Raw genomic sequence first — 13,422 nt, forward strand, 5'->3', positions numbered from 1 at the left:
GGTCATTATTAATTTGGCTAATGGGCAAAAAACAATGTAACCTGTAACTGGTCCTTTACCAAACATGCCAGTCTGCTAGACTGCACGCGGTCATTGAATATGAATGTGAAAGTTGTTGAGATTGTCGAGTCAACCAATGCCGCGAATATGACGTCATGTGATTTCGCAGACCACAGGGAAATAGTCTTGTTACGGTTTGTCAATGTAGAAATATAGTTTGTATATGTTCAACGTCAAATATACAAAATTAAACCATGAAAGAAACAAAGAGTGTTGGTAATCATATTCATATATGTGTCATGTGTCATTTAAAAAAGCAGGCGGTAATTTGTTTGTTGATTCAGTTTAAACGATTGACGAATGTTTGAGACAATGTGAATGTAGACATTCAACCGTGGTATTAATGTTGTTGTAGGCTATGTGGCAGCATGGTTTAGGGTGGGCAAATGCCATGGGAACTCGTTAGTTCCATCAAGGGAGATAATTTCACTCCAAATAATGGGAAATACTGTAGTCTCATTGGTCTCGATAATGAGTAAAGAATCAAAATGATTATTTCCACTCTATTATTGTGCTCTGACGGGTCTGAAAATTAGTAAAGAATCAAAATTGTTATTTTCACTCTATTATTGTGCTCTGACGGGTCTGAAAATTAGTAAAGAATCAAAATTGTTATTTTCACTCCACACATTGTGTTCTTACTGGTTTAACAAATGAGTGAACATATCGAAATTGTTATTTTCGAGTGAAAATCGAGTAAACATTGCACTTACATTTTCACCGTGATTCTTTATATTTCACTGTGAAAATGTAATAACTGTATCTTTTAGCGATGTTCACAAAGCAGAATTCAAATAATTAATAAATCTGAAGTTCTATAAACCATTTATTATAAATCATTAAATTTGAAAATGTGAGAGTGAACCAAAACGCAGGCGACATGCTCGTTGATGCAGACAGGACACACTGAAATGTAAGGTTGAGTAATGCTTGGGAGGTTTTCCTCCTATTTTTCCACATCTCCACAAGTCTAATGTGTACTGAAGGGACATCTGTTATGACTACGGATGAACATTATGTCCGAGCATATGAGGTAGCTTAATGACAAGTCTTGTAATAACCTCTCACATGGTGGAGGCAGGACGTTTGGCCAGGTACGCCTTTATCTTGGGCTGGGCCTTGACCTTCTCCACGAGAGCTTTAACTTTGGGTGTCTTGTCGAGACACTTGGTGTTTCCCCTGTTTATTATACCATCGAGGACGTCAAAATTGGCAAGGTCTGCGGCGGATATCTAAAACAGCATATATATATATCATGTTTTACTTTGTATAATGTCTCAAAACAAGCAGATTGACAAAAAACAGGTACACGCTGAGCGTCGGTACAGCAGATCATTCACATTGGTGTACAGATATTCAGTTTAATTACTTTGCCGTTTTGGAATATTTTGAATGCTATCTGGAGTTGAGAAAAATAATTCATAAATCTTAGAGGTGGTCAATCTGTGAATCTTACTCACCGCGTCTCCCACGATCCAGCCGGATTTGCCGATTTTGGAGTCCACCCTTTTCAGATATTCGGGCAAAATGGTGTTTTCAAATTCTTTTGTAAGTTCAGCCTGGATAAAATATTGTAAAACATTTATATATAGACATACTGACTCTGAGATCATTACAAAACAAGATCAGGGGCTTACCTCGATCTCTGGTAACCAGGACGGGATAGAACTATAATGAGCGTGGCGATTTTTGTTTATCAAATGGTACTTTTCCATATCACGATAACAACACCCCTTATCCCCCTACCTACATGGCTTAGTCGACTCGATATTAAAGGACTTGCTCCAGTTACCACTAATCCCGTGATCAATGTCGGAACTACTTTCAACATAATGTTTCTATACAGGACGAGGAAGACCAGGGGGGAGTTTAATGGTCGACATAATTATTTGTTTCATTTGGAGATATTTTATTTCCTTGTGTAACATGACGTCAAGCGTTCTGACACTGGATGATGTGCCTGTCACTATCATTACCGTGCTTCTCACTTTGAGGATGTGACCTAGATATGGCGTGTATGGCCGACTCCGACAGAACACATGAGTTTATGATCATTGTACTTTTTATAATTATCCATAGAAAAGAACATCTTTCGTTTGCTTTTCTCTCGTATTATCTATCTTGTTCTGTTTTGTTTTGGTTAGCATGGATACTTTAGAGATTACAATGAAATACTCTTTTTTATATTCTATGACAAGTTTGGTTTTTTTAATATCTGGGATACAACATACCTTTTTAGCTTCATCTTTTTCAAACACTGGGCCAAAGACCTTTGTCATCAAATCTACGACATCGCATAAGCATTCATCAATACCGAGGCGCTCTACATTGTTTTTCCCGTTCAATCCTGAAAAAAGAGATGATATGTGAATGTAAGAACAAGTATCAGATCATAAAGCACAGAGAAACTGGTGACAAATGTGGTAGTACATGGATCATATTGTACATTTGAACTGGTGACAAGGTTCAGACAATTGTAAAGATACAAATATTACATAGTGCACAGGAACTGGTGACAAGGTACAGACAATTGTAAAGATACAAATATTACATAGTGCACAGGAACTGGTGACGAGATACGGACATTTGTGGCGATACAAGGATTTTAGAATGTACAGAAAATGGTGACGAGGTACGGACAATTGTAAAGAAATGTGCGGGCAACTGTAGAGTTACAGTGAATATAAAGTACGCATCAACTGATGACCTAGTATTGTTGACGTGCGAACAACTATGGTTATACAGTACATAGATACGGTCAACTGTAAGGATGCTGGGATTACGCAGTAAGCATGAACTGGTGACGAGGTATTGGTATTATACTCGCGAAATTATGACGAGTATAGGGAGCAGTAGGGGTACAATGGCGACATGGATCGGGCATCTGCTGAGGTACTGGGTCAATTTATACAGTATACAGTAACTGATGGCACTAAGAATTATGACAAACAGGGTACCATACATTAATCTAATCGAACGCTTAGTGATCAAGAAAACATGTCTGTAGCAGGAAAATACTTACCGACCTCGGAAGCTATGTATCTTGCTATAGCCATACTCTGTCCGTACTGTTTTCCTGCGACTTCCAATACTGGTAATGTGCCGCTGGGTGTATCTGAACGAAATAAGATTGACAATGATAAAAGGAAACTCCAACAAGCGTCAATTTGGTTGTTAAGCAATTAAAAATGTGAAAGTCGGGATGTCAACATTGAGGACGATTTGAAGGCGTTAGGATCGTAACGAGATGGAGCTGAGAATCAAACACAGTTACTGGTTGTTGTTCGTTCCACATAGGAGAAAAGCAAACATACAGTGGAAGCAATAGGTGAGGGCGCTCTAATGTTGCAATGTATCCCGTCTTAAAAAACACGATCCGAAGTGGTAGGTATTGACGTTGTGACAAATGACTTGGGAACGTGGACTTCAAAAAGTTAAAAACTATAAGGTATAGGAACCCGTTAGGGTTCCATATTACATTTACCCACCATTTATCTTACACTTACTATCTCAACAATTCAGATAACACTAACTATCTCAACAATTCAGATAACACTAACTATCTCAACAATTCATCTTACACTTACTATCTCAACAATTCATCTTACACTAACTATCTCAACAATTCATCTTACACTTACTATCTCAACAATTCAGATTACACTTACTATCTCAACAATTCATCTTACACTTACTATCCAACAATTCAGATTACACTTACTATCTCAACAATTCATCTTACACTTACTATCCAACAATTCAGATTACACTTACTATCTCAACAATTCAGATTACACTAACTATCTCAACAATTCATCTTACACTAACTATCTCAACAATTCAGATTACACTAACTATCTCAACAATTCATATTACACTAACTATCTCAACAATTCAGATTACACTTACTATCTCAACAATTCATCTTACACTAACTATCTCAACAATTCATCTTACACTAACTATCTCAACAATTCATCTTACACTAACTATCTCAACAATTCATCTTACACTAACTATCTCAACAATTCATCTTACACTTACTATCTCAACAATTCATATTACACTAACTATCTCAACAATTCATCTTACACTAACTATCTCAACAATTCAGATTACACTTACTATCTCAACAATTCATATTACACTAACTATCTCAACAATTCAGATTACACTTACTATCTCAACAATTCATCTTACACTAACTATCTCAACAATTCATATTACACTAACTATCTCAACAAATCATCTTACACTAACTATCTCAACAATTCATCTTACACTATCTCAACAATTCATCTTACACTAACTATCTCAACAATTCATATTACACTTACTATCTCAACAATTCATATTACACTTACTATCTCAACAATTCATCTTACACTTACTATCTCAACAATTCATCTTACACTAACTATCTCAACAATTCATCTTACACTTACTATCTCAACAATTCAGATTACACTTACTATCTCAACAATTCAGATTACACTAACTATCTCAACAATTCAGATTACACTAACTATCTCAACAATTCATCTTACACTTAATGTCTCAACAATTCATCTTACACTTAATGTCTCAACAATTCATCTTACACTAACTATCTCAACAATTCATCTTACACTAACTATCTCAACAATTCATCTTACACTTACTGTCTCAACAATTCATCTTACACTAACTATCTCAACAATTCAGATTACACTAACTATCTCAACAATTCATCTTACACTATCTCAACAATTCATCTTACACTTACTATCTCAACAATTCATCTTACACTTACTATCACAACAATTCATCTTACACTATCTATCTCAACAATTCATCTTACACTTACTATCTCAACAATTCATCTTACACTATCTATCTCAACAATTCATCTTACACTTACTATCTCAACAATTCATCTTACACTAACTATCTCAACAATTCATATTACACTTACTATCTCAACAATTCAGATAACACTAACTATCTCAACAATTCATCTTACACTAACTATCTCAACAATTCATCTTACACTAACTATCTCAACAATTCATCTTACACTTACTATCTCAACTATTCATTTTACACTAACTATCTCAACAATTCATCTTACACTAACTATCTCAACAATTCATCTTACACTAACTATCTCAACAATTCATCTTACACTAACTATCCAACAATTCATCTTACACTAACTATCTCAACAATTCATCTTACACTTACTATCTCAACTATTCATCTTACACTAACTATCTCAACAATTCATCTTACACTAACTATCTCAACAATTCATCTTACACTAACTATCTCAACAATTCATCTTACACTTACTATCTCAACTATTCATCTTACACTAACTATCTCAACAATTCATCTTACACTTACTATCTCAACAATTCATTTTACACTAACTATCTCAACAATTCATCTTACACTAACTATCTCAACAATTCATCTTACACTAACTATCTCAACAATTCATCTTACACTAACTATCCAACAATTCATCTTACACTTACTATCTCAACAATTCATCTTACACTTACTATCTCAACAATTCATCTTACACTAACTATCTCAACAATTCAGATTACACTTACTATCTCAACAATTCAGATTACACTTACTATCTCAACAATTCATCTTACACTTACTATCTCAACAATTCATCTTACACTTACTATCTCAACAATACATCTTACACTTACTATCTCAACAATTCAGATAACACTAACTATCTCAACAATTCAGATAACACTAACTATCTCAACAATTCAGATTACACTAACTATCTCAACAATTCATCTTACACTAACTATCTCAACAATTCAGATTACACTAACTATCTCAACAATTCATCTTACACTAACTATCCAACAATTAGATCTTGACATGATTTAACCGACACGTATTGTAACACAATGAGTTGGAGTAGGAGTAACACAAATGTTTGGTGTAGGAGTAACACAAATTTGGATGTAGGAGTGACACAAATTTTCGGCGTAGGAGTTACACAAACATTTAGGTGTAGGAGTAAAACAAATTTTGGATGCAGTAGTATCACAACGTGTGGGGTCGGTAGTATGGTACATTGTTGGTATATATAAAACATAACGTTTGGGTCTATTTTACGAACCTTTTTTCAGTGCTGGCCATTTGTCCTGTTCCACACGAACATCATCGAAGTCCTGTCCGCCCTGCGCAAATAAAAGTCGAGAAAGCTCACCTCGTGCCCTCAGGTTGAAATAAGTTAGCTTACACTTAGGTTTGGCTGGTGCTCCTTTAGGTGGCATGTTGAAAAGTAATGAACTCTGTGAGAGAGAAATTAGATGTTCGATGGGTCCTGTTACGATGGTGGGCTAGATGTGCCGGTCACTTGTAAAGGACGGGCTTATATACCCAACTCTCTCCAATAGCCTATTCAAACAAACACCGCCGATACTGGCCAGCAACCACATAAACATGACGATTACTGGTGTGGAACTGGAACGTGCTTTAGGACGCTAGATCATTCTAAATATATACTCAAAAATGCATAGCGTGCTAAAACTTGATACGATTAACTAATAGTTGAATTTATGGATCGCGAGTTATGAAGACGTACTGCACTGGTTTAACTTATACTGTACCATGGACGAAGACAGTGCGATAATGAAAAATGGACTTATGATAATGTCAATATAGAAGTAGTTGATGAATTTAATTATCTTGGCATGCTATTCAATTATAATGGAAAATTCAAAAAAAACCTTAAATGCATGTTGCTAATCAAGGTAGAAAAGCTTACTTTGCCATAAATAGTAAATTGAAAAGTCATGCTTTTATTGTTATTACACAATGTTCAGCGTTTGATACATACATTAATAGTATTTTAGGATATGCAAGTGAAATATGGGGGGCATCATAAAGTTCCTGATGTAGAAAAGGTGCATACAAATTTCTGCAAAAGAATACTAGGGGTAAATAAAACGACAGTTAATGATTTTGTACATTTTGAATTAGGCAGGTTTCCATTATTCGTAACTAGAAAACCAAAAAAATTGAAGTATTGACTAAAATTGAAAAATACTTCAAATTGTATACTAAAAGCTTGTGTAGAGCAAAGAATGGAAATGAATGATGAATGGATAATAAGTATCAAAAATGAGCTAGAAAAATTGGTTTAGCTTATCTATGGCAAGAATCTGTCGTTGATTGTTATACTTACAGTATTATTGAGAATAGAATTAAAGATGTTTATAGACAAGAAATCATTAACAGAATTAAAGATATGTCAAGGGGATCATTATACCAACATTTAGTTGATAACTTTTGTCTGCAATTTTATCTTACTAAGCCTATCGATTCTTTGTATAAAAATGGTATTTCAAGAATAAGACTTTCTTTATATAATTTAAATAGAATATGGCAGAAAACGAAATATACCAAGGTTAAATAGATTATGTTCTTGTTGCCATTTAGAAGAAATTGAAGACGAATTTCATTTTTTACCACAGTGTCCATTTTATTCAGAAATTCGTGCAAAATATATTAAGAAGTATTATTATACAAAACCAAGTGTTTTTAAATTGATAAAATCGTTAAGCGTTAATAATGTAAAAGAACTGAATAAAATTGGAAAATGTATTCAGTTAGCTTTCAGGAAAAGGGCAGAAAAAACTAAAAGGTTGATGGTATATTATTAAAGTTTGTAACTTTCCGCTCTTCCTTAACATTGGAATGATTCGCTGTAATTAGTGGTACTTTACCGATCTGTTGACCACACAATCACGCGGGACCCGCGTGACGTTACAGAAATTGCCCCGTACTAGCACAATGGTCTTGTTTATACCTGTCTTTAGAGCTTTACTTTCACGGCACGTGGAGCTAGATCTAGCTATAAGTCAAACAATGTTTTACAGTCTATATATTCACCTACAACACTCATGACCTTGCTAACTGGGCGGCGTCTACAAATAGCCCATTAACGCTCAACCGTATACAGAAGCTTACTTTTACAATAGTTAGAATATTTAAATATTTACCCACCCTAGATATCCGCTGTCATCACACCCTGTAAAGCCTGACGATTTATCATTATTAATATAAGAGATATTGTACGTAAAAATAAAATAACCAAATAGAATAAAAGTTCAAGAATAAGCTCTTGCGTATGTCCTTATATTAAAGAATTACCAGCTCGTCCTTATCGAAATGTTCTTGTTCTTTTGTGATAATCCAAAGCATTATGATCTGTTGTAAACATTTCTGTAGCTTTTTTCCAAACCTTTGTTTCGTACTTTTGCTTTGCCTTATTTTGAAACTTGTGTTTTCACAAACTCTACATCTAGTTGATTTATTCAGTACAATTTACATGTACATGCATCATGAAACATAAAAGCCACATGTTATATATGTTAGCATTGCTAATGATTCTAGTCTGTATTTTATCATCTCTGATTTTGCCTCTTGTAATATTTGAAGAAACTTATCAATTCACCAGGCCCTAATATCATTGTGTAATCTATAGACCGTTCTGTTATACAATGCTAAACAGAAAAAAATGTAATAGTTACATTGTATTCCAGTGTATCAGGTGTTACCCTCGAAAACCTAGGACAGGCCATATTATAAAGTGTAATGTTGAGAGACCAGTAGCCGCATCAATAGGTTATTGATTTGGCGACACAGGAATGATTCCATGACACATATAGCTGATTAGCCCGGTGACCTATGTCAAGATTATCTTATATAACCGGACGAGTACTAGAGAGACGATACAGGATTATAACGGACGTGTACTAGAGAGACGATACAGGATTATAACGGACGAGTAATAGAGACGATACAGGATTATAACGGACGTGTACTAGAGAGACGATACAGGATTATAACGGACGAGTACTAGAGAGACGATACCGGATTATAACGGACGAGTACTAGAGAGACGATACGGGATTATAACGGACGAGTACTAGAGACGATACAGGATTATAACGGACGAGTACTAGAGAGACGATACAGGATTATAACGGGCATGTACTAGAGAGACGATACAGGATTATAACGGACGAGTACTAGAGAGACGATACAGGATTATAACGGACGTGTACTAGAGAGACGATATAGGATTATAACGGACGTGTACTAGAGACGATACAGGATTATAACGGACGTGTACTAGAGAGACGATATAGGATTATAACGGACGTGTACTAGAGACGATACAGGATTATAACGGACGAGTACTAGAGAGACAATACAGGGTCATAACGGACGAGTACTAGAGAGACGATACGGGATTATAACGGACGAGTACTAGAGACGATACAGGATTATAACGGACGAGTACTAGAGAGACGATACAGGATTATAACGGATGAGTACTAGAGACGACACAGGATTATAACCGACGTGTACTAGAGAGACGATACAGTGTCATAACGGGCGTGTACTAGAGAGACGATACGGGATTATAACGGGCGTGTACTAGAGAGACGATACGGGATTATAACGGGCGTGTACTAGAGAGACGATACAGGATTATAACCGACGAGTACTAGAGACGATACAGGATTATAACGGACGTGTACTAGAGAGACGATACAGGATTATAACGGACGAGTACTAGATAGACGATACAGGATTATAACGGACGAGTACTAGAGAGACGATACAGGATTATAACGGACGAGTAATAGAGAGACGATACAGGATTATAACGGGCGTGTACTAGAGAGACGATACAGGATTATAACGGACGAGTACTAGAGAGACGATACAGGATTATAACGGACGAGTACTAGAGAGACGATACAGGATTATAACGGGCGTGTACTAGAGAGACGATACAGGATTATAACGGACGTGTACTAGAGAGACGATACAGGATTATAACGGGCGTGTACTAGAGAGACAATACAGGATTATAACGGACGAGTACTAGAGAGACGATACAGGGTCATAACGGACGAGTACTAGAGAGACGATACGGGAATATAACGGACGAGTACTAGAGACGATACAGGATTATAACGGACGTGTACTAGAGACGATACAGGATTATAACGGACGAGTACTAGAGAGACGATACAGGATTATAACGGATGAGTACTAGAGACGATACAGGATTATAACGGACGAGTACTAGGGAGACGATACAGGATTATAACGGATGAGTACTAGAGACGATACAGGATTATAACGGACGAGTACTAGGGAGACGATACAGGATTATAACGGATGAGTACTAGAGACGATACAGGATTATAACGAACGAGTACTAGAGACACGATACAGGATTATAACGGATGAGTACTAGAGACGATACAGGATTATAACGGACGAGTACTAGGGAGACGATACAGGATTATAACGGACGAGTACTAGAGAGACGATACAGGATTATAACGGATGAGTACTAGAAACGGTACAGGACTATAACGGACGTGTACTAGAGAGACGATACAGGATTATAACGGACGAGTACTAAAGAGACGATACAGAATTATAACGGGCGTGTACTAGAGAGACGATACAGGATTATAACGGACGAGTACTAGAGAGACGATACAGAATTATAACGGACGAGTACTATAGAGACGATACAGGATTATAACGGACGTGTACTAGAGAGACGATACAGGATTATGACGGACGTGTGCTAGAGAGACGGGGGCCGCGATGGCCGAGTGGTTAAGGTGTCCCGACATTTTAACACTAGCCCTCCACCTCTGGGTTGCGAGTTCGAAACCTACGTGGGGCAGTTGCCAGGTACTGACCGTAGGCCGGTGGTTTTTTCTCCGGGTACTCCGGCTTTCCTCCACCTCCAAAACCTGGCACGTCCTTAAATGACCCTGGCTGTTAATAGGACGTTAAACAAAAACAAACAAACCAAACTAGAGAGACGATACAGGATCATAACGGACGTGTACTAGAGAGACGATACAGGATTATAACGGACGTGTACTAGAGAGACGATACAGGATTATAACGGACGTGTACTAGAGAGACGATACAGGATTATAACGGACGTGTACTAGAGACGATACAGGATTATAACGGACGAGTACTAGAGAGACGATACAGGATTATAACGGACGAGTACTAGAGACGATACAGGATTATAACGGACGTGTACTAGAGAGACGATACAGGATATAACGGACGTGTACTAGAGACGATACAGGATTATAACGGATGAGTACTAGAGAGACGATACAGGATTATAACGGACGTGTACTAGAGAGACGATACAGGGTCATAACGGGCGTGTAATAGAGACGATACAAAATTATAACGGAGAGTACTAGAGAGACGATACAGGATTATAACGGACGAGTAATAGAGACGATACAGGATTATAACGGGCGTGTACTAGAGAGACGATACAGGATTATAACGGACGAGTAATAGAGACGATACAAAATTATAACGGACGAGTACTAGAGAGACGATACAGGATTATAACGGACGTGTACTAGAGACGATACAGGATTATAACGGACGAGTACTAGAGAGACGATACAGGATTATAACGGACCAGTACTAGAGAGACGAAACAGGATTATAACGGACGAGTACTAGAGAGACGATACAGGGTCATAACGGACGAGTAATAGAGAGACGATACAGGGGCCAAATACGGACGTGTACTAGAGAGACGATACAGGATTATAACGGACGAGTACTAGAGAGACGATACAGGATTATAACGGGCGTGTACTAGAGAGACGATACAGGGGCCAAATAAGGACGTGTACTAGATAGACGATACAGGATTAAAACGGACGTGTACTAGAGACGGTACATGATTATAACGGACGACTACTATAGAGACGATACAGGATTATAACGGACGAGTACTAGAGACGATACAGGATTATAACGGACGAGTACTAGAGAGACAATACAGGATTATAACGGACGAGTACTAGAGAGACGATACAGGATTATAACGGACGAGTACTAGAGAGACGATACAGGATTATAACGGACGAGTACTAGAGACGATACAGGATTATAACGGAGGAGTACTAGAGAGACAATACAGGATTATAACGGACCAGTACTAGAGAGACGATACAGGATTATAACGGACGAGTACTAGAGAGACGATACAGGGGCCAAATAAGGACGTTTACTAGAGAGACGATACAGGATTATAACGGACGTGTACTAGAGAGACGATACAGGATTAAAACGGACGTGTACTAGAGACGGTACATGATTATAACGGACGAGTACTAGAGACGATACAGGATTATAACGGACGTGTACAAGAGAGACAATACAGGATTATAACGGACGTGTACTAGAGAGACGATACAGGATTATAACGGACGAGTACTAGAGAGACGATACAGGATTATAACGGACGTGTACTAGAGACGGTACAGGATTATAACGGACGACTACTATAGAGACGGTACATGATTATAACGGACGAGTACTAGAGACGATACAGGATTATAACGGACGTGTACAAGAGAGACAATACAGGATTATAACGGACGTGTACTAGAGAGACGATACAGGATTATAACGGACGAGTACTAGAGAGACGATACAGGATTATAACGGACGTGTACTAGAGACGGTACAGGATTATAACGGACGACTACTATAGAGACGATACAGGATTATAACGGACGTGTACTAGAGACGATACAGGATTATAACGGACGAGTACTAGAGAGACAATACAGGATTATAACGGACGAGTACTAGAGAGACGATACAGAGCCAAATAAGGACGTTTACTAGAGAGACGATACAGGATTATAACGGACGTGTACTAGAGAGACGATACAGGGGCCAAATAAGGACGTTTACTAGAGAGACGATACAGGATTATAACGGACGTGTACTAGAGAGACGATACAGGATTAAAACGGACGTGTACTAGAGACGGTACATGATTATAACGGACGAGTACTAGAGACGATACAGGATTATAACGGACGTGTACAAGAGAGACAATACAGGATTATAACGGACGTGTACTAGAGAGACGATACAGGATTATAACGGACGAGTACTAGAGAGACGATACAGGATTATAACGGACGTGTACTAGAGACGGTACAGGATTATAACGGACGACTACTATAGAGACGGTACATGATTATAACGGACGAGTACTAGAGACGATACAGGATTATAACGGACGTGTACTAGATAGACGATACAGGATTATAACGGACGTGTACTAGAGACGATACAGGATTATAACGGACGAGTACTAGAGACGATACAGGATTATAACGGACGTGTACAAGAGAGACAATACAGGATTATAACGGACGTGTACTAGAGAGACGATACAGGATTATAACGGACGAGTACTAGAGAGACGATACAGGATTATAACGGACGTGTACT

The 13,422-nt window shown here is 37.6% G+C and overlaps 1 protein-coding gene across 1 annotated transcript; it reads right to left on the minus strand.

Moving 5' to 3' along the window:
• Positions 1-868: 868 nt before the first annotated feature.
• On the minus strand, positions 869-6,550 carry LOC117337288 (S-crystallin SL11-like). The gene is made up of 5 exons (XM_033898194.1): positions 6,197-6,550; positions 3,083-3,175; positions 2,292-2,407; positions 1,521-1,619; positions 869-1,292 (listed from the first exon to the last, which is right to left on the minus strand). The coding sequence occupies exons 1-5, from the start codon at positions 6,351-6,353 to the stop codon at positions 1,125-1,127; spliced, it is 633 nt and encodes a 210-aa protein (XP_033754085.1). The 5' UTR covers positions 6,354-6,550; the 3' UTR covers positions 869-1,124.
• Positions 6,551-13,422: the final 6,872 nt, after the last annotated feature.

This window comes from Pecten maximus, chromosome 11, assembly GCF_902652985.1.
Source record: "Pecten maximus chromosome 11, xPecMax1.1, whole genome shotgun sequence".
NCBI lineage: Eukaryota > Metazoa > Mollusca > Bivalvia > Pectinida > Pectinidae > Pecten > Pecten maximus.

What these genes read in the sequence shown, in the direction of transcription:
- LOC117337288 (XM_033898194.1), bottom strand. Translation starts at nt 6,353, where the DNA reads ATGCCACCTAAAGGAGCACCAGCCAAACCTAAGTGTAAGCTAACTTAT. An exon ending in ATGGCCAGCACTGAAAAAAG is followed by an intron (nt 3,176 to 6,196) that starts GTTCGTAAAATA and finishes TATTTCGTTCAG; the next exon opens with ATACACCCAGCGGCACATTA. An exon ending in AAAAAGATGAAGCTAAAAAG is followed by an intron (nt 1,620 to 2,291) that starts GTATGTTGTATC and finishes TATTTTATCCAG; the next exon opens with GCTGAACTTACAAAAGAATT.